The 20624-nt window shown below is 39.4% G+C and overlaps 1 protein-coding gene across 1 annotated transcript in view; it reads right to left on the bottom strand.

Moving 5' to 3' along the window:
- Positions 1-20624, bottom strand: part of LOC124798490 (trafficking protein particle complex subunit 13) — a 208252-nt gene that overhangs the window by 83668 nt on the left and 103960 nt on the right. The window contains exons 4-5 of the mRNA XM_047261928.1: positions 19431-19564; positions 14040-14157 (exon numbers count right to left, since the gene is read on the bottom strand). Coding sequence (XP_047117884.1) covers positions 14040-14157; positions 19431-19564 — 252 coding nt within the window. The remainder of the gene's footprint in view (positions 1-14039; positions 14158-19430; positions 19565-20624) is intronic.

Here is a 20624-nt window from a genome sequence, read left to right as displayed (position 1 = left end):
TAGGCTGGACCTTACTGACAATGTCAGTATAGAAATTGGGATCAGTGATCACAATGTCATTATAGCAACTGTGATTATGAAAGTTAATAAATCAGTTAAGAAGGCCAGGAGAGTATTTGTGCTAGATAGAGCAGATAAGCAGTTATTAACATCTTACTCAGACAGTTTGGCATCACTTAGTACTGGTAAGATGGATGCAGAGGAATTATGGGCAAAGTTTAAGCAGATTTCAAATTGTGGTCTGGAGGGTTACGTGCCTAGTAAGTGGATAACGGATGGAAAAGACCCACCATGGTTCAATAATGAAACTCGTCACATGCTGAGGAAGCAGGGGCTGTTGCACTTTAGGTTCAAAAGCGGATACACAAATGACAACTAGTGAAGGTTAGCAGAGATTTGTGGCCCTATGAAAAGACCTATGCATGAAGCATACAACAACTACCACTGTCACACACCTTAGAAAAGATGAGGCAGAGGAAAATTCTGGTCTTATGTAAAATCGGTAAGCGGGTCTAAGGCTTCCATCCACTCCCTTGTTGACCAGTATGGTATGGCTGTTGAAGATAGCAAAACGAAAGCCAAAGTTTTAAATTTGACATTCAAGAAATCATTCACACAGGAAAACCATACAAACGTACCATCATTGACCATCAGACAGACTCCCTTATGGACAACAGGGAAATAACCATACCTGGTATAGAGAAGCAACTTAAACATTTGAAAACAAATAAATCACCAGGTCTGGATAGAATCCCAGTTTGATTTTACAAAGAGTATTCTATGGTATTGGCGCCTTACCTAGTTTGCATTTATTGTGAATCTCTTGCCCAGCACAAAGTCCCAAGCGAGAGGAAAAAAAGCACAGTTAATTCCAGTATATAAGAAAGGTAAAAGGATGGACCCACAAAATTACAGACGAATATCCCTAACTTCTGTTTCCTGCAGAATCCTTGAATGTATTCTCAGTTCAATTATAATAAACTTTCTCAAGACTGAGAAGCTTATACCCACGCATCAGCATGTTTTTAGAAAGCATCACTCATGTGAAGCTCAGCCTGCCCTTTTTTCACATTATATACTGCGAACTACAGATGAAGAGCAACAGGCAGATTGCATATTTCTATATTTCCAGAAAGCATTTGACACGGTGCCCCACTGAGGGTTGTTAACGAAGGTACAAGGGAAGGGAATTAATTTGCAGATATGCGAGTGGATTGAAGACTTCTTAAATAGCAGAACCCACTATGTTGTCCTCATGGCAAGTGTTCACTAGAGACAAAGGTATTGTCAGGAGTGCCCCAGGGAAGTGCGACAGGACTGCTGTTGTTCTCTGTATAAACAAATGATTTGGCAAACAGGGTGAGCAGCAATCTGCACTTGTTTGCTGATGATACTGTGGTGTATGGTAAGGTGTTGAAGTTTAGTGACTGTTGGGAGATACAAGATGACAGGCAGAATTTCCAGTTGGTGTGATGAATGGCAGCTAGCCCTAAATGGGGAAAAATGTAAGTTAATGCGGATGAATATGAAAAATAAACCTATAATGTTCGGATACAGTATTACTAGTGTACTGATTGACAGTGTCAAGTTGTTTAAGTAGGCATAATGTTGCAAAGCGATATGAGGTGGAACAAGCATGTGAAAACTGTGATATGGAAGGCAAATGGCCGACTTTGATTTATTGGGAGAATTTTAGGAAAGATTGTTTCACCTGTAAAGGAGACCACATATAGGTTGCTGGTGTAACCTATTCTCGAGTACTACTTGAATGTTTGGGATTGGTACCAGGTCACATTGAAGGAAGACATTGAAGCAATACAGAGGAGGACTGCTAGATTTGTTACTGGTAGGTTCAAATGAAACTTAAGTATTATGGAGATGCTTCGGCAACTCAAACGGGAATCCCTGGAGGGAAGACAACATCCTTTTTGGGAAACACTATTGAGAAAAAAATTACAATTAAATCAATACAATGAAATGAATACCCTTAGCTGCATACAGGCATTGATATATGTCAATTGCGACAGTTGAAAATGTGAGCCCCGACTGGGACTCAAACCCAGGATCTCCTGCTTACATGGCAGACACACTATCCATCTGAGCCACTGAGGACACAGAGGATAGTGCAACTGCAGGGACTTACCTCCAGCATGCCTCCCGTGAGACCCACATTCCCAACTTATTGTTCGCACTATATTCGTAGTGCCCCTGCCCATTACACTCATTACTCGTAAGTTTACTGACTCCTGTAAGAGTTCAGGCAATGTGTGTGCATCTGCACAGAAGATGGTCAAATGGACGGTGAGCCTTAACTATTTATATGAATATGGGTCTCACGGGAGGCATGTCACAGATAAGTCCCTGCAGTCCTCGGTGGCTCGGATGGATAGAGCGTCTGCCATGTAAGCAGGAGATCCTGGGTTTGAGTCCCAGTCACGGCACACATTTTCAACTGTCTCCGTTGACATATATCAACGTCTGTATGCAGTTAAGGGTATTCATTTCATTGTATTGATTTAATTGTAAATTCATTCTAACAAGCTGCACGGTCACTGATGGTATCTGTTCTTTCAGACATGTCTGAAAGAACAGATACCATCTTCATATATACCATTCACAAAATCTGGAAAACCAGCATTTGAAGCTGACTGATGAAAGATTCTGCTCTTGTCAAAATACATCATGCGTAAGGACCACAGAGATAAGATACGAGAGATTAGGGCTCATATAGAGGCCTATAGACAGTTGTTTCTTTCCCTAGCTCTATTTGTGAGTGGAACAGGAGGGGAAATGACTTGTGGTACAGGGTATCCTCCGACACCCACCTTACCCTGATGAGTATAAATGTAGATGAAGAATTATTACAAAGCTTAAAATATATAGAGGAAAAAAAGGAAAGAAAGAAAAAACGGAAAGAAAGAAAGAAAGAAAGAAAGAAAAAAAGAAAACTGAATCAGTACCACTTGAGAATGGCAACTGCCTTGACTCCTTAATCACTGATGTTTATAAAAGATTGTTTAAATTAGAAATTTATTTTCATCTTCATGTATTTTACTCTTCACAGAAATGCTCACTGAATGCTCTTTGCTTAAAAATGTACCTAAGCTGGGAATTGAACTTGTGCCACCCTCAAGCAATGTGAGCAGTCTACATTCCTGTACAGAGGCATGCGGCCTGTAAAAAACCCAACCAACCCTGCTTCAGGGTGTTAAAGACACTCAGAAAACAGCAAAATCAATTTTCTCAAGAATTTTTGAAATGGAATTTGACTGCTTCTGTGGACTGACATATGATCGCTGTGGGGTCTCCTCTTAAGTATGATTTTGTGAGCAAGAGTTACAGACAGTGACTGATTTTGTGCAACTGTATGAACTTCAGTTTTGTTTAAGGGATTTGAGACAGCTGTGAGCTACAATTATTTTCTGCATTTTATATTTATATTCATGTGTAATGGACTTGTTGCATAATTTTTTTTAAATTTTCATTATTTCCTTGCAGTTGTTATTTAGAATAAAATAACTTTAGTTTCCATCACAATAGATAGTGGGGAATTACACTTTCTGACTGAGTATTTTCTGTTGTTTTTTGTATTACTGTGCAGTTAAATGAACTTTGCTTACACATTTTCTGTACTCTATGTGATGCTTGCACTGCTACCTCACTACCTGCTACCTACCCATCTACCTACCTACCTACATACATACATACATTATTGTTTACTTGTTTTCCCTATGAATGTGTAATCTGTGTGAGGACACCATTCTCATATGCAAAAATTTTGGTTAAAGAACATTTATTTTGTTTAAACTGCAACTGTCTAAATCTGTAATCTCATTAGTTCTATGGGATTTATCCAGCCACTTTCTTATTTACATATATTTTGCTTAAAATGGTGAAGGATTTATTTTGGGTTTACTGTATGGGCTTGCAGCAATGGTGCATGGCCAACCCATCACATATTACAATGAGTCAAGCCAAGCTACCCCGATAGCAGCCAATTAACTGTCATTGACTCATAATGGTAATGAATGATTTATTACAAGGATCATTCCCAGCTGCGTGATTCAGAAAAACTGGTGTTAGTGGGAATAATCCAGATGGCATGGGCTGTGAATCACTTGCTGCAGTCAAGCACACAGTGTTGCACTGCACAATCAACATGTCCTGTCCAAGCATTTCAAACTCCATCAAAGGCATGGCTACGTTTGTAAGCAGAAAAGTGGTTTGCCAACTTAACTGCAGCTACTGTGCATAATATTATGTGTGCATGACCACTAATAAACTGTCTGTCCACCTGAATGGTCACCGCTCAACTATCACTAAGACAGCTGGACCTCTCACTTGCTGAGCATGTAGAGCAACATGGGATGCTCGATTTTAACGACTGCTTCAGAGCCTGTACTATCTGGATTCTTCCCATCAACTCCAGATTTCCTAAATATGCAGGTGGGCGCTCTTCCTGCATCATTTCCTTTGCTCCTGTAACCCCTCTGGCCTTAACCATTGGTTATCCCTGTCCTCCACTTGCCTGTATCACCTTCCCTACCCTCATTCCAGCATAACACTTGACTTCTATGTTTGCAGTGCACCTGCACAGTTCTTTCTCCTTCTCTCCTCTCCCTTTTTTCTTCTCAGCAGATCCTCCTGATCCTCCACCTACCAGCCCATCATCCTGTTTCCTCCATATCCCTGCACAATTCCACAGACAGCACTACAGTATCTTTCTCCTCCTCTGCACTGCTGTCCTTCCCCTTCTCACATCACACTATTTCCCTCACCCTACTACCCACCCCAGCTGAGATCACTAGTAACCTTAGTCCAGCTTCAGTGTTCAAAGATGATAGTGGTCATGTGTCTGCAAGGTGTGTGTGTGTGTGTGTGTGTGTGTGTGTGTGTGTGTGTGTGTGTGTGTGTGTGTGTGTTTTAGTTTTGTTTACTTAGGTCTGGGGATCCCCAACTATATGTCTGTAAAGCACTTCCACTATTTGTTTGCTTCAAATACTTTCAGCCTATTTCTTCAGTTTGCTGTTTCTTTAATTGCCATTGAGTTACTTTTATGTTACATAAAAATATTAATTTTATTATCTACATCTTAACACTGTATTTGCTCTGAGCCACTTTAATTTTGAAATAGTTGTTCTAAAAAGTTCCTTGATACTCGTAATGCTAATTTCTCTTCCCTTCTCTTCTCTTCAATTTGTGCCGACTCCTATCATGAATTTACACTAATACTTGGTTTTTTTACCACTATATGTCTTCCACTTTCTGATGCCTGCTACAGTTTCATAACGGATCCAGTATCCTTCTACATATTCCAATGAAACTACTCCAAATGAAACACTCTCAGACTGTTTCTCAAATATTAAGACAGTCTCCAAGTCCATAAAAACAATATTTTTGTCACTGAATTTTCTCTAATTGCAGCCTGTAATAGAAACTTATTCATTTTATGTACTAAATAATTTACGGATAAAAAAATCTACTCAACAAGTGGCAGCAGAACACACATGTAAAAGGAAGTTAAAATTAGGTAAGATTTTGGAGCCTGTGGCACCTTCTTTAGACAGAAGGGTTGAAAGGGTAGGAAAATGGATGAAGGGTGAAGGAAAAGGACTCGACAAGTCTACGAAAAGGGGTAGATTTCGGGAAAGTCACCCAGAACCGCAGGTCAAAGGAGACTTACCGTACAGGATAAGAAGGAAAGACTGATTGTGGTGACTGCATCAGACAAGTTTTGAAAACCTGATAGCTTATAGGTGGAAGACAAGGTAATATGCAAGAGAGAGATTACTGTTTAAACATCATGTACAAGTTGATAAGTATGAAAAGCTAAGTGCATTGTGCGTAAGAGGGGTAGGAGGGGGGTGATGAAAAATACATGGGTAAGACAATGAAAGATGTAGAAAACTAAAACACAGTGAAGAAAAGAGTAGTTACTGTGAAGAAATGCCGAGACAGGAGAAATTAATGTAAATTAAGGACAGGTGGGTGGCGAGAACCAAGGAAATGTTGTAGCGCTAGTTCCAGCCTACAGAGTCCTGAGGAACTGGTGACTGGGGGAAGGATACAGAGGGTGCATGTGATGAAACAGGCACTGAGATCACGAATGTCATGTTGTAGAGCTTGCTCTACAATAGAATATTGTGTTGCCAGTATATACCCTCTGCCTATGCCCATTCATACTATTGGTGGTAGTCATGCTGATGTAAAAGGCTGAGCAGTGTTTACATAACAGCTGGTGTATGACGTGTCATTCACAAGTGGCTCTCCCTTTGATACTGTATGTTTTGCTAGTTACAGGGCTGGTATAGGTGGTGGTAGGAGGATGCATTGGGCAAGTCTCACAGTGGGGATGGTCCATAGGGTAGGGAGATGGATGCAGGAGCAGCACAGGGTCTGACAAGAATATTGCAGAGATTGGGAGGGTAACAAAAAGCTATTCTAGGTGTGGTGGGTAAAATCTCAGTCAGAATGGATCTCTCTCTAGGGCATGGTTTTAGGAAGTCATAGCCTTGTGAAGTAGCTGATTAATACATTCCAGATCAGGATAATACTGAATCGCCAGTGGTGTGCTCAGAAGTTATTTCTTGGAGGGATCAGCAATACCAAGATTGGATGTGCTGGCCCAGCAAATCATCTTTCGAACTAGATTGGAGGACCAATTATATCCAGTGAAGGCTGAAGTGAGAATGGTGGTGTATTGCTGTAAATAGTTTGCATCTGAACAAATATGTTTGGCCTGAATGCCAAGGCAGTATGGGAGGGAACGTCTGACATGGAAAGGATGCTGACTGTCAAAATGTAAGTAGTGTTGTCTGTCAGTAGGTTTAATGTGGACAGAAGAGTGTACCTGGCCTTCAGTGAGTTATTAAGAGATTTCAGGAATTTTAACAGGTCAGCCTCACCATGAGTCCATATGGTAAAGATGTCATCAATGTATCTAAAACCAAACCAAGGACTGAAGACTTGTGGATCCCAGGAAAGCCCCCTCCAGGTGATCCATGAAAAGGATGGCAGGGGAAGGAACCATTCTGGTTCCCATGGCCATACCCCTGATATGTTTGTATGTCTGCCCCTCAAAGGCGAATTAATTGTTGGAAGTATAAAATCCTGGTCTGGGATGTATTAATCAGCTACTTCAACAAGGCCATAACTTCCTAAAATCATGCCCTGAAATGAAAGCTATTCTGCCTGAGATTTTACCCACCACACTTAGAACAGCTTTACACCGCCCTCCCAATCTCTGCAATATTCTTGTCAGACCCTATGCTCCTTCTGCACCCATCTCCCTATCCTTTGGCTCCTACCCCTGTGACGGTCTCTGCTGCAAGAGTTATCCTATGCACCCTCCTACTACTGCCTATACGAGCCCTGTAACTGGCAAAACATATACTATCCACGGTAGAGTCACCTGTGAAACAACACTTGATATACAAGCTGTTGTAACACTATTCAGCCTTTTACATCAGCATGACTACCACCAAATTATCAATTAGGGTGAAGGAGCACAAGCAGAGGGTGTATATGGGCAACACGCAATATCCTGTTGCAGAGCATGCTCTACAACATGACAATCATTATCTCAATGCCTGTTTCATCACACGCGCCATCTGGGTTCTTCCCCCAGACACCAGTTTCTCAGAACTCCGCAGCACTACAACATGTCCTTGGTTCTCACCACCCATTGCCAAATATTGTTTTTGTTATCATTTTATGTACTGACAGACGTTGCCCATCACATCTGTGAGTCCACTCCATCTGATCGTACTGAGTCCCAGAAGTGCTTCTTCTCATGGTGTTTTATCACAATTTTACCCTGATACCAACAGGTTGTAAGGGGCACAATACACAGTCTAATTTATGATGGATGCTTCATAATAACTAAAGTGTCCAAACTGGCCAATTGATAGGGTGATTATTAGTCAAGACACCAAAAACAGAAAACCCGATCTCTTACAAGTAACCCGTTAATACCTTCATGATTAATATTACCAATATAGGGATGCCATCAGCACAAAAATGAAGTAGACACCATATTACTATGCACTAATCATAGAATAAAGACCCCACTCCACTAATAAATGCCAATGAAAATGTACCTACAACATTACCTAAGGAAGAACTAAACCTTAGTCCCAGTAACATAGAAAAAATTATATTACTAAGGTGAAGCACATGACAAGAGTACTTAACTGTTAAAGATGATTGTATTTTTGATTAGAAAATTTAAATATTTCCAGATGGTAATAAAACCAAAATAAAATGCATTAAACTTACAATGAAGTCCTTTTAACATGCAATGCAGCATGCAGGCACCAGCAAGATTCATGCAGTGAACATAAAAAGAAGATTATATGAATGTAAAATTTAGTTTCCAGTATGTCACACATGTTACTTTGTATAAATTAGTAGCAAATTTTATTCTATAATAAATGTTAATAAAAATGATCAAAAATGTTAATAAAACACTCTAATTTATTATACACTGTGATACCGTAAGTTCACCATTGAGTAAGGCAAAATTTCACACATTGCTTACAATATTAATTTAATGAAGCACCTCTATTCAACTAGTCATGCACCACAGTATTATAAAATACCATAAATTTCAACAAAAACATATTAACTTCTTCATGTTATTCAGTCATTTTCTCTCTGCCTTTTCTGCTCCAAATAACATACTTAATGTGACCTTCCCCAATGAAAATATACACACTATGTACGAGGGCAATTCCAAAAGTAAGGTCTCTTATTTTTTTTATAAGTTTGCTCTGCCCAAACTCTTTGCCTTTACAAATGTCTGCTTGTGTCTGTGTACGTGCGGATGGATGTGTGCGAGAGAGAGAGAGAGAGAGAGAGAGAGAGAGAGAGAGAGAGAGTGTATACCGGTCCTTTTTTCCCCCTAAGGTAATTCTTTCCGCTCCCGGGATTGGAATGACTCCTTACCCTCTCCCTTAAAACCCACATCCTTTAGTCTTTCCCTCTCCTTCCCTCTTTCCTGATGAAGCAACCGTTGGTTGCGAAAGCTTGAATTTTGTGTGTATGTTTGTGTTTATTTGTGTGTCTATCAAGATGCCAGCACTTTCGTTTGGTAAGTTAAATCATCTTTGTTTTTAGATATAATGTAAATAATGAGTCACGTAGACCAAAATTTAATTGAAATTTCTTTGCTCCAGACATTCCTGAATTATGCTTCTCTATCACTCCATTTTCACCCACAACCACCACCCCTATGGAACGTAGGTTGTTCTTACTCATGCAGTGCTTCTTTCCACACAGAAAATGATGTCTGTACCAAGTCTTTGTTGAAATTGATCCAGTCAGTTCTCTGAAGGAAGTGAGGTAATGCCAGTAATTAATTTGAAAGAAAATTCTTATAGAAGATGGCACCAAGCTTAGTGGTACAGTCTCCAAAAGGGTGATAAGGCAAAGAAGAAACACGAATGAATGAACAATAATATAACTGAATTCAATGACACGAGCAATTTGCCAACTAAAACTTGGATGCTTATGTTTAAAAAACTATGTAGAAGAAATGACCTACTTTTGAAGTAGTGCACTTTCACTAGTGTTTCTTCACAATGTTATAAATATCCCTCAAGGTTACCCTTCTCGATGGGATCTACAGAACACAGTGATGAATGAACGCTACTTGGATCATGATCAATCAAGAACGGATGGTCCGATTTCTTTCACAAGACATCCCTCCAAAACATTATGGTTTTCAGGAATCTCCTGAGGAAAGTAGTAGAGGCAGCAAGATTCAGTGATTAAGCATGCTAAAGATGTACTTAAAATAAGAAATAAAACATTTGAAAGCTCCCCTGGTGACCTGCAGTCGAGTCAGCATACGTTGATCCCTGACAGCAGTTGGGTGCAGCACCTTCACCCATCTACTTCAACCAATCACGTAAGGTGATTTTGTAACTCTCTCTACGGCTGTGCCTCAATGTTCACACACCTCCATACACAGTGCTTCACAGCTGAAAGCTGACAGCTGTGCTCCTAGCTGTGAGGGATCCTCTTATGTAGACTCAATTAAAGAAAAATATTTTACTGAGTGCTGTTTCAGAATACTTAAGACAACCACAGAATATTTAACTAGCACAGTTCACATCTTCATTTTCAAATGGCAATAATGTTGTATGTGGTCTGGAGCATCACTCAACACGTTAAAAGTACAGGCCAATGCCAAGTCATTACATGTGTGGTTCAACAAAATGTTCCAAGATATTCACATACCATTCTGAATTCAAACTGTTTTACCTTTTTTTATGTTTTTTAGGGAATTTGCAATTCCGAAAACACAGGACTCCACACAAAACTATAAATAAGCCAGAGTGCAACAGTACCTCATGCAGTTTTCGTTGGTTTACAGATATTGAATGCTATATGTTCACTTTGTTGACTAAACTTCATCTGCCTGGAAGAAATTCTTCAGGGTGCCCACCCATTAGAATATAGAGTATGACTAAACAGAAAGCCACAATTACTGTCTTGATTATTTTCAATATTTTTCAAAGTTCCAGCTTTTAAGAGTGAAATTTGAAAAACTGGTTTGGCTTAAGAGTTTTCAGTTCCAACCTAAAATGTAAGAATATTTGTACACCGATTATGTTCCATGTTAATAATCAATGCTTTCTTTTTCGATTTCTGGAGGCAAAACAGTATTTCCCCATTATTGTTTCATAGTAACAGGGCATAGAGGAAACATAACACTGCATTAAGAGACACATCACTGTGGCCGAATTTTAACTGAAGTGGTACCATGCCCTGTATTGTTTTTTCTGGTGCAAACAGCATGGAATTACTGCACCTGTGACACGTGAAAATTAAAAATTTCTTGTTTGGCTGGGACCATCGCATATAAATAAACTGATTTTACATTGAAATAACTTAAAATAGAGCTAATATGGCTAAGAATTTCTTAACCAGAGAAGCTATAAAAGGATTTTTTTATCATTTCAATGAACAGATTTTTTTTGTAGCAGTAGGGTCCACAGCCACAACAAACAGTCTAAATGTTATCATAAAAACTGTAATTATAACATTAAAATAAAAATGTTGAGAAAGATGGCACACAAAAAATTTTACTTACTGCGAGTACACAATATACTGGGAAGAATATATGATTACATTTGTAGGAGATTTTGGGGTAAATATGATGCAACATTTACTACATAGAGTTGTCACTGCTGGCAGAACACTGCCTATAGTCTGTCTGGAAAAAAAGTAAAACACAGTTTGGATGATGGGTAAAAGTGCAACAATCCATGCAACTTTAACTCTGTGCCAGAGTTAATCAATTATAGTGCCTGGTAAGCAGTGGCCTGCATATCTCTCAGCAACCAGTGACCAGACATTCTGGACTGAGAGATCTGGAATAGGTGTTGCACAGGACAACAGCTGAGCAACCCCCGTTTCAAGGTAGGTCAGGGCAACACGCGCAATATAAGGTCTGGCATTATCTAGTTAAAAGATACCATCATTGAGACCTCAAAGGTAAGGCACACACTCTGGCCTTATCATTTCAAAAATGTAATAGCTAATGCTGTCTGAATCATAAGTGATCATGTTGTGTACTCAGTGGCACCCTATTACATCACATCATGTGTTGGACCCATATGATGATGACTAATGCATTGTGGCAACAATCGTTCTACTCTGAACATCAGCAAAGTGATACCTGCAGTTTGGTGACCTGCAATTTGATGCTGTATGCAGAACTCTGATTACTCTGAAAAATGACTTGTTGCCACTCCTGCGTCCAGTTTTGTTGTTAGGTGCACCATCTTTGGCATGCTTCCCTCAGTTGCCATGTGGAAGGAAGGCACAACACAGATTGCTGTGCAAACAGTCCTTAATGCTCCAGCAGTTGTAGCACTGACCATGCCGATACTTGTCTTGCTGCAAACAAACTCTTATCACGACTCAAGATGTGTGACAAGACCGCACAGTCCTGTACTTCTGAATGAAAAATCTTACCCTTTTATTAACAACAGAGGAAAAGATAGATTGCAACTTACTGTAAAGATGACACGTTAAGTTGCAGACAGGCACAATTAAAGGACACTTACACATAAGCTTTTGGCCGCAGCTTTGGTTGGAAAAAGAGAAACAGGTACACAGACAATTCTTTCACACAAGCAAGCACACCTCACGCATACGTGACTGCCAATTCTGGCATCTCACAACTATCATGTGGGATGGAAGCAGCAATCTGGAGGGGACCGGAAAGGGGGAGGGATAGCAGTTTATGGGTCGGGGGAGAGAGAAGTACCGTCTGGTGGAATCTGCAGGGACTAGAATGCCAAAAGGTGCAGTATCAGGCATCTGTGGGCAGCGAGGTCGGGAAAACACAGCAAACGAGGAAAGGAGTGCAGAAAGATGGGCGGGTGCATTGGCAGAGGGTGGGAGACAAGAAAGGGGAGGTGATGGTAAAACAGATGTGAGTGGAAACTGTTAGGTGGAGGGTGTTGGGAGAGAATGCTACCATAGGTTGAGGCTGGGATAATTACAGGAGTGGAGAATTTGTTGTGAGGATAACTCCCATCTGTGCAGTTCAGAAAAGCTGGTGGTGGAGAGGAGAATCCAAAGGAATCCTGCAATTAGCCCAGCCTCAACCTATGGTAACATACCGTCCCCACACCCTCCAACTAACAGTTTCCGCCCCTCTGTCCTGTCATCTCCTTCCATTCTTGTCTTCTATCCTCCTTGTTTGCCACCCTCTGCCGACGCACCTTCCCATCTTCCCCCACTCCTCTCCTTTTTTGCAATGTTTTTCCCATGTCCCTGCTCCACAACCTCCTGATGCTGCACCTGTTGGCATTCTAGTCCCTCCACACTCCACAAGACAGCACTTCTTTCTTCCCCCACCAATACACTGCTATCCCTTCCCCCTCCCCTCCCCTTCCAGACTGCTGCTTCCATCCTACATGATAAATGCATTCTGACCTGAGCTGCCGGAGTTGGCAGTCATATGTGCGTGAGGTGTGCTTGCTTGTGTCAATGAATGGTGTGTGTTTTCTTTTCCCGATGAAGGCTGTGGCTGAAATCTTATGTGTAAAGTCTTTAAACTGTGTCTGTCTGCAACTTAGTGTGTCATCTTTATGGTAAGTAGCAATCTATCATTTGCTACATTGTTGATATTCCTACTTGGAGTTTACATTGTTTGATATTACCCTCTTCTTACTCACTTCTTGCAATGATGTGGGTCTGTTGAGCTCCTGTATGGCATAGAGTATCCCCTCCCATACCCACTGTTTCCATACTTGCATGACAGTCATGGGATCTCAACCAAGGGGAACAGCAATATTGCACAATGATGAAGTGCAGTCTCAATAGGACATGATACTGCCATTGTCAAATTTGCACAAATGCTGGCGAACATTTCTGGTTCTTACATGAGGCATGACACAGTCTTTTCACAAATAACTTAAAGTCAAATGAAGTTTCTGAATGAGAAATATGCTGTGAGATCTTACATTATATACAAAATGCAGATGGCATTACTCCTACCTACTTCTTACAGTTGCACTGAAATGCTAAGCATTTGCATATGCAAGCAAATGTAGTACACTTCAAGGCAAGTTGACAATTGTTGCATGTCATTTCATGGTGTTTTAATTTTAATAGCAGAGAAGACAAAATACCTTTTTACACACCCTGTGCATCAACAATTGGACCAACTCTATAAGAAATTTGCAAACCCAGAAATACATGATGAACAGTCTTTAAAGGTTCTGAATGATTAAAATGTTTTTAAGTATCATTCAACTATTCCATCATTGCTATCATATGACTGGTTATCATTAATTCTATAACATGTCACTTATAACAAAAGAAAGTCTTAAATTAGCCATTTAAAATTCCATTAATACCAAAATTTCTTTTAAAACTGAGCCTGTATAGATGTTTATAAGATGCACTTCATGAAGTTAAAAGTACTGACAATCAGCATTGTCTTCATATTGAAGTGGGGATTTTTAAATGTTTAGTTGTAATGAACTAGTTGAAAATAAGAAAATTATGTTAAATACCTCTGCATTATAAAACTTTGTTTTTACATCCAAAGGTTTGAATACTTCAAATTTAAAAAACTTGCGAAATGATAAATGATTCTTCATGGGTGAATTGTAGCTCACTTCACAAAGTAGTCTGCAAAGAAATGGTACAAGTTTATGAGTGGGAACATAAAGAAGACAAATGGTTCATACATTTCAAATAATGATCAGTTAAAATACTTTATATGAATCAATATTTTAGCACAGCAATCAACTGACGTTAATTATTACTGAGAATCAATGGCAAACCTTGAAAGGAGATATGAAACTCTCATTTTAGCAAATAATTGTGAAGCAGGTAAGAGAGAACGGAACATAGCTGTCAAAATTAGTGAGTGTCTCAGCACTGTCAGGCATGTGAAAAATCAGATAAAGTTATGAAATTAAATTTTCCTTCATATTCTGAGCTAAATGGATAGGTTTTCTTATGTAGACTTTGGATTCCCTTAGCAGGGTCACAATTTCACAGCAAAAAATCACGTCTGCAACATGTAATTTCCATATATATTTGAGAAATTGATGTTTGAGATCATGACAGGTCGCATCTGGATCTGGTCACATCATTTAGTTATTGAAAAACTGTCTCTCTATGAAGCTCACCAGGAAGTTAGGGTATAACAATATATAATCAAATTCTACTTCACTGACACGTCATACAATCTAATCTCTCATTGCAAGTTTAAACAATGTGTAACTATTTCATGTGGAAAGGCATCCACTGTTTCATTTCTCAGAATGTTTGGACAGTACAAGCTGTAGAACAACAACTGCAAAATTTTCGTGTGATGCCTGTTTATGATTTTGGTGTGCTGGAGGAGGAATCAGTGACTTGAATAAACTGATTTGGAGATTCTTCTCAGACCGTCATCAAAATTGTTCATCAACTCAATGAATTCAGATGTAAAAAGACAGAAACACACACATATTTCACTAACAAAGACAGCAGATGATTGGGCCAAGCATGACCCATTGTCAATAGAAGTATGTATCAATATCAAGAATGATTGAAACTGATGGCCACTACATTCACTAGCATATTCAGTGCAATCTAAGACCATGTTGAATAGTTGTTGCTAAGCTCTAACATTACATTCTTCATGCCAAGATGACTGGTTGGGGGAGGGGGGGGGGGGGATGAGATTTTGTCAATTGAAGCATGTCCTTGAATAAAGCTGTATGGCACATTTTGTAGAAATGCGTGGAACAGTGTTGTATACAGCAGTCTGCATCACCTGTTGTAACAGTTGACCCATTTAACAACAAGGAGACTCTCTTAGTTTTTGCACCTCTGCACAAATAATGCTGTGTATTACTAGAATGGCGAGTGAATCAAGGTGATGCAAAATGTGCCATACGGCATTATTCATGCACATGCTTCAATTATTAATAGAAAGTTGAATGCTTGGATTTCTGTCATCAGCAGCATTACAGCATTAAAAATAATACATTAAAATCACTATTTACCTTTCAAGCTGATGACTGTGGTTTTACCAGTTTGTCCAAAAGACATACTACCAGCTTTGTTTCTGGACCTTATAAATAACACCCATCAAAAAAAAGCTAAGTAAGTAAAGAAAGCATACCACAGATGAAGGGCAGCAGGCATATTCCATATCCATAGATTTCAGGAAAGTATTTGACACAATTCCCCATTCCAAACTGTTAATGAAGCTACGAGCATACAGAATGTTTTCAGATATGCCAGTGGCTAGAAGACTTCCTAAGTAATATAAACTAATATGTTGTCCTGGATGGCTAGCAATCATCAAAGACATGGGTATTGTCAAGAGTGTCCCAGGGAAGTGTGATATGACTTATCTTGTTCTTTATGTACATAATTGATTTAAGGGATACGGTGAGCAGCAATCAGCAATTATTTGCTGATGACATGGTAGTGTACGGGAAAGTGTCATTACCATGTGACTGCAAGAGCATCCAGAAGAGCTCTGAATTTCTATTTGGTGTGATGAATCACAGGTAGCTGTAAAAAGAGAAAAATATAAATTAATGCAGATCAGTAGGAAAAACAATCCTGTAATGTTCGAATGTCGTTTGGTGTGGTGCTGCTTGACACAATCACCTCAATTAAATATCTAGGCATAATGTTGCAAAGCAATATGAAATGAAACAAGTACGTAAGGGTAGTAACAAGGAAGACAAATGCTCAGCTTCAGTTTATTGGGAGGATTCTCGGAAAGTGTAGCTCATTTATAAAGGATACCTTGTAGAACACAAGTGTGACCTCTTCTGCAGTAGTGCTTGAGTGTTTGGGATCCCAACAGGTCAGATTAAAGGAAGACATCGAAGCAGTTCAGAGGCTTGCTGCTGGGTGTGTTACCAGTAAGTTAGTCAACACACAAGTATTACAAAAATGCTCTCTTAACTCAAATGGGAATCCCTGGAGGGAGTACGATATTATTTTTGAGAAACATTTCAGAGAAAATTTAGAGAACCAGTATTTGTGGCTGACTACACAATCATTCTACTGCTGCCAATGTAATTTTTGTATAATGACCATGAGAACAAGATAAGAGAACTTAGGGCTCATACAGAAGTGTATAGAAAGTCATTTTTCCCATCACTCCATTTGAGAGTGGAACTGGAAAGGGAATAACTAATAGTGATACAAGGTATTCTTTGCCATGCACTGTGTGACAGCTTGTAGAGTATGTATGTACATACACTACAGGTGGGTCTCTTTCATCCTGGGGTGTGAGTGACCTGTATTTCCTTTTTAACCTATTTTGAACCTATTGCCTCCTCAGTGAAGTAACTAATAGTTCTGCAAGCTAGGATAATGTCATCACTTTCATGTGTGTCCACCAGCAATACTAAACACTTTGCCATCTGAAGTACTGACCATCAATTCTGTCTCAAATTTATTTTCTTGGCAGCACTTTCCTTTGATAGAATTAAATTCAATCTCTTTCCCTGATTCATGTTTATTCACTTTGATACGTTAATTTGCAATCTACTACTATTTGCCATTTGTCTATTTTATTGTTTTGATGATTTCTTAAATTATTTTTGCAACTATTATTCAGCTACACCCTTCCACCTACTATTTCTTACTTGCATACTCCAACAGTACCATTAGGTCTAAATGCTTAAGTTTATATCATTATCCTTCCTCACTGCTTTGTTCATAAATTGTAGAGAACTGAGTTGGTTTGAAACCAAAACCAAAAATTTTTCTGGAAAAAAAAAAAAAAAAAAAAAAAAAAAAAAAAAAAAAAAAGAAAAAAAAAAATTACTTTATCGGAAACTTAAAATTTAACAGAGAGAGAGGATTACTTATTGTGAAAAAGTATGAAATTATTTACGTACTTAAATTTTGCATTTTTCACAAAAACCTGCTGAAAGTAATGTAGCTGTACAGCTCAAAAAAAGATATTCTCCATCACCCCCCAACACAAACATTACTAGCTGCAAGCTGTCATTTTAATGGTGTACCATGTTTCACAAGAAATACTACAAATTCATCATCTCTACATAAAAATTAAAGAGAACTTTGGAGAAAAGAGAGCCACTTGTATGAATATCAAGAGCTCAGATGGAAACCCAGTTCTAAGCAAAGAGGGGAAAGCAGAAAGGTGGAAGGAGTATATAGAGGGTCTATACAAGGGCGATGTACTTGAGGACAATATTATGGAAATGGAAGAGGATGTAGATGAAGATGAAATGGGAGATATGATACTGCGTGAAGAGTTTGACAGAGCACTGAAAGACCTGAGTCGAAACAAGGCCCCGGGAGTAGACAACATTCCATTAGAACTACTGACGGTCTTGGGAGAGCCAGTCCTGACAAAACTCTACCATCTGGTGAGCACGATGTACGAGACAGGCGAAATACCGTCAGACTTCAAGAAGAATATAATAATTCCAATCCCAAAGAAAGCAGGTGTTGACAGATGTGAAAATTACCGAACTATCAGTTTAATAAGTCACAGCTGCAAAATACTAACGCGAATTCTTTACAGACGAATGAAAAACTGGTAGAAGCCGACCTCGGGGAAGATCGGTTTGGATTCCGTAGAAATGTTGGAACACATGAAGCAATACTGACCTTACAACTTATCTTAGAAGAATGATTAAGGAAAGGCAAACCTACATTTCTAGCATTTGTAGACTTAGAGAAAGCTTTTGAAAATGTTGACTGGAATACTCTCTTTCAAATTCTAAAGGTGGCAGGGGTAAAATACAGGGAGCGAAAGGCTATTTACAATTTGTACAGAAACCAGATGGCAGTTATGAGAGTCGAGGGGCATGAAAGGGAAACAGTGGTTGGGAAGGGAGTGAGACAGGGTTGTAGCCTGTCCCCGATGTTATTCAATCTGTATATTGAGCAAGCAGTAAAGGAAACAAAAGAAAAATTCGTAGGTATTAAAATCCAGGGAGAAGAAATAAAAACTTTGAGGTTCGCCGATGACATTGTAATTCTGTCAGTGACAGCAAAGGACTTGGAAGAGCAGTTGAACGGAATGGATAGTGTCTTGAAAGGAGGATATAAGATGAACATCAACAAAAGCAAAACGAGGATAATGGAATGTAGTTGAATTAAATCGGGTGATGCTGAGCGTATAAGATTAGGAAATGAGACACTTAAAGTAGTAAAGGAGTTTTGCTATTTGGGGAGCAAAATAACTGATGATGGTTGAAGTAGAGAAGATATAAAATGTAGACTGGCAATGGCAAGGAAAGCGTTTCTGAAGAAGAGAAATTTGTTAACATCGAGTATAGATTTAAGTATCAGGAAGTAGTTTCTGAAAGTATTTGTATGGAGTGTAGCCATGTATGGAAGTGAAACATGGACGATAAATAGTTTGGACAAGAAGAGAATAGAAGCTTTCGAAATGTGGTGCTACAGAAGAACGTTGAAGATTAGGTGGGTAGATCATGTAACTAATGAGGAGGTATTGGATAGGATTGGGGAGAAGAGAAGTTTGTGGCACAACTTGACAGAAGAAGGGATCGATTGGCAGGACATGTCCTGAGGCATCAAGGGATGACAAATTTAGCATTGGAGGGCTGCGGGGAGGGTAAAAATCGTAGAGGGAGACCAAGAGATGAATACACTAAGCAGATTCAGAAGGATGTAGGTTGTAGTAGGTACTGGGAGATGAAGGAGCTTGCACAGGATAGATTGGCATGAAGAGCTGCATCAAACCAGTCCCAGGACTGAAGACAACAACAACAACAACAACAACATAAAAATTATCCAACATGTAATTGAATCTTACAAAATCAAATTAAATAGCAATCTCACTTAGTAGACATAAATTTACTGTGTTGTTAAATGGTTTCAAATGGTATAATATCAGTGAAATTCATTTCAGTAAAATACAGATTATCTGGAACAATACTTACATGTGTGTACCAACCTCCTTTACTTCATGATGAATCACATCATCAACAGTCTCTTGTGGATGAAGCTCTTTAGCGACAGCTTCTGAGTGGCCACCTGATAGAGGTATACGTTGGGAATTTGTCTGCAGATCCACCTATTGAAAAACATACAAGGACTATTTAGTTATGGAAACTGTAACAAAAAATTTCTCATGTACAAATTCAATAACAAATCAGAGAAGAAACACACACACACACACACACACACACACACACACACACACACACGCACGCACGCACGCACGCACACACACATACACACACACACACACACACACACACACACACACAAGTGTGTGTGTCCACTTCTCCAGCTGCTTGGGCATGTTGGTCTTCATCTGAAAGCTCAATACTTTAGCAGTTTTTTTCACTGTGCCTGTCCGTGATTCAACACCACCTCTATGTGGTGAGTAGCAATCTGTCCTTTCCATATTGTTGTTATTCCATCCTGGACTATCCATTGTTTCATATTTAATTAGCAAGAAGTCAAGTTTTAAACAAATTACCAATTCATTTATGAATTTACCCACCGAGCAAAAGCACTTCTGCATTAGTGCTTCAAATACCTTTCTTTTTAGTGGACCTAACTTCAACAGTATTATTTTGTTCAATTTATATATAGCAGACTGTGTGTGTGTGTGTGTGTGGGGGGGGGGGGGGGGGGGGGGGTGTTCTCCGCCTAAACACCTAGTCGGATATCAACTAATTTGGGCACACAAACAGCATACTTCATCAGTATCAGAACTGTGAGGTTTATAACCTAGCTCCAATATGGGTGGAGATACAGGAAAAACATGTTCTTTAGCTCCTACCACATAGACATGACAGCTGTAATGTGTTGCATTAGTAAGGCCTGCCTTATAAATCAGCTTTGCAGGACAGCTTACATGTCAAGGAGGCAGGGGGGGGGGGGGAGGTGATTTTCAAGCACCAGTTGTGTAAGTTACCATGCGTAGGTGATGGAGAGAGAGGAGGATGAGGTGGACAGTGAAAGAAGGGAAGAGGGGATTGTCAGGGGATGGGGGGGCAGAAAGAATGGACAGAGAGAATTGGAAGGGGACACGTTCAGGCAGAGGGGGAGGAGGCAAGTTGTACCAGTAGTATCAACATACCTTGCAGGGCTAAAAGTCAAAGTGCAGATGGGCACAGCTGAGA

The sequence above is a fragment of the Schistocerca piceifrons genome, chromosome 5 (genome assembly GCF_021461385.2).
Source record: "Schistocerca piceifrons isolate TAMUIC-IGC-003096 chromosome 5, iqSchPice1.1, whole genome shotgun sequence".
Classification (NCBI taxonomy): Eukaryota; Metazoa; Arthropoda; class Insecta; order Orthoptera; family Acrididae; genus Schistocerca; species Schistocerca piceifrons.
Note: the sequence above shows the minus strand (reverse complement) of the source record. Positions and strands in the feature narration are given on the sequence as shown.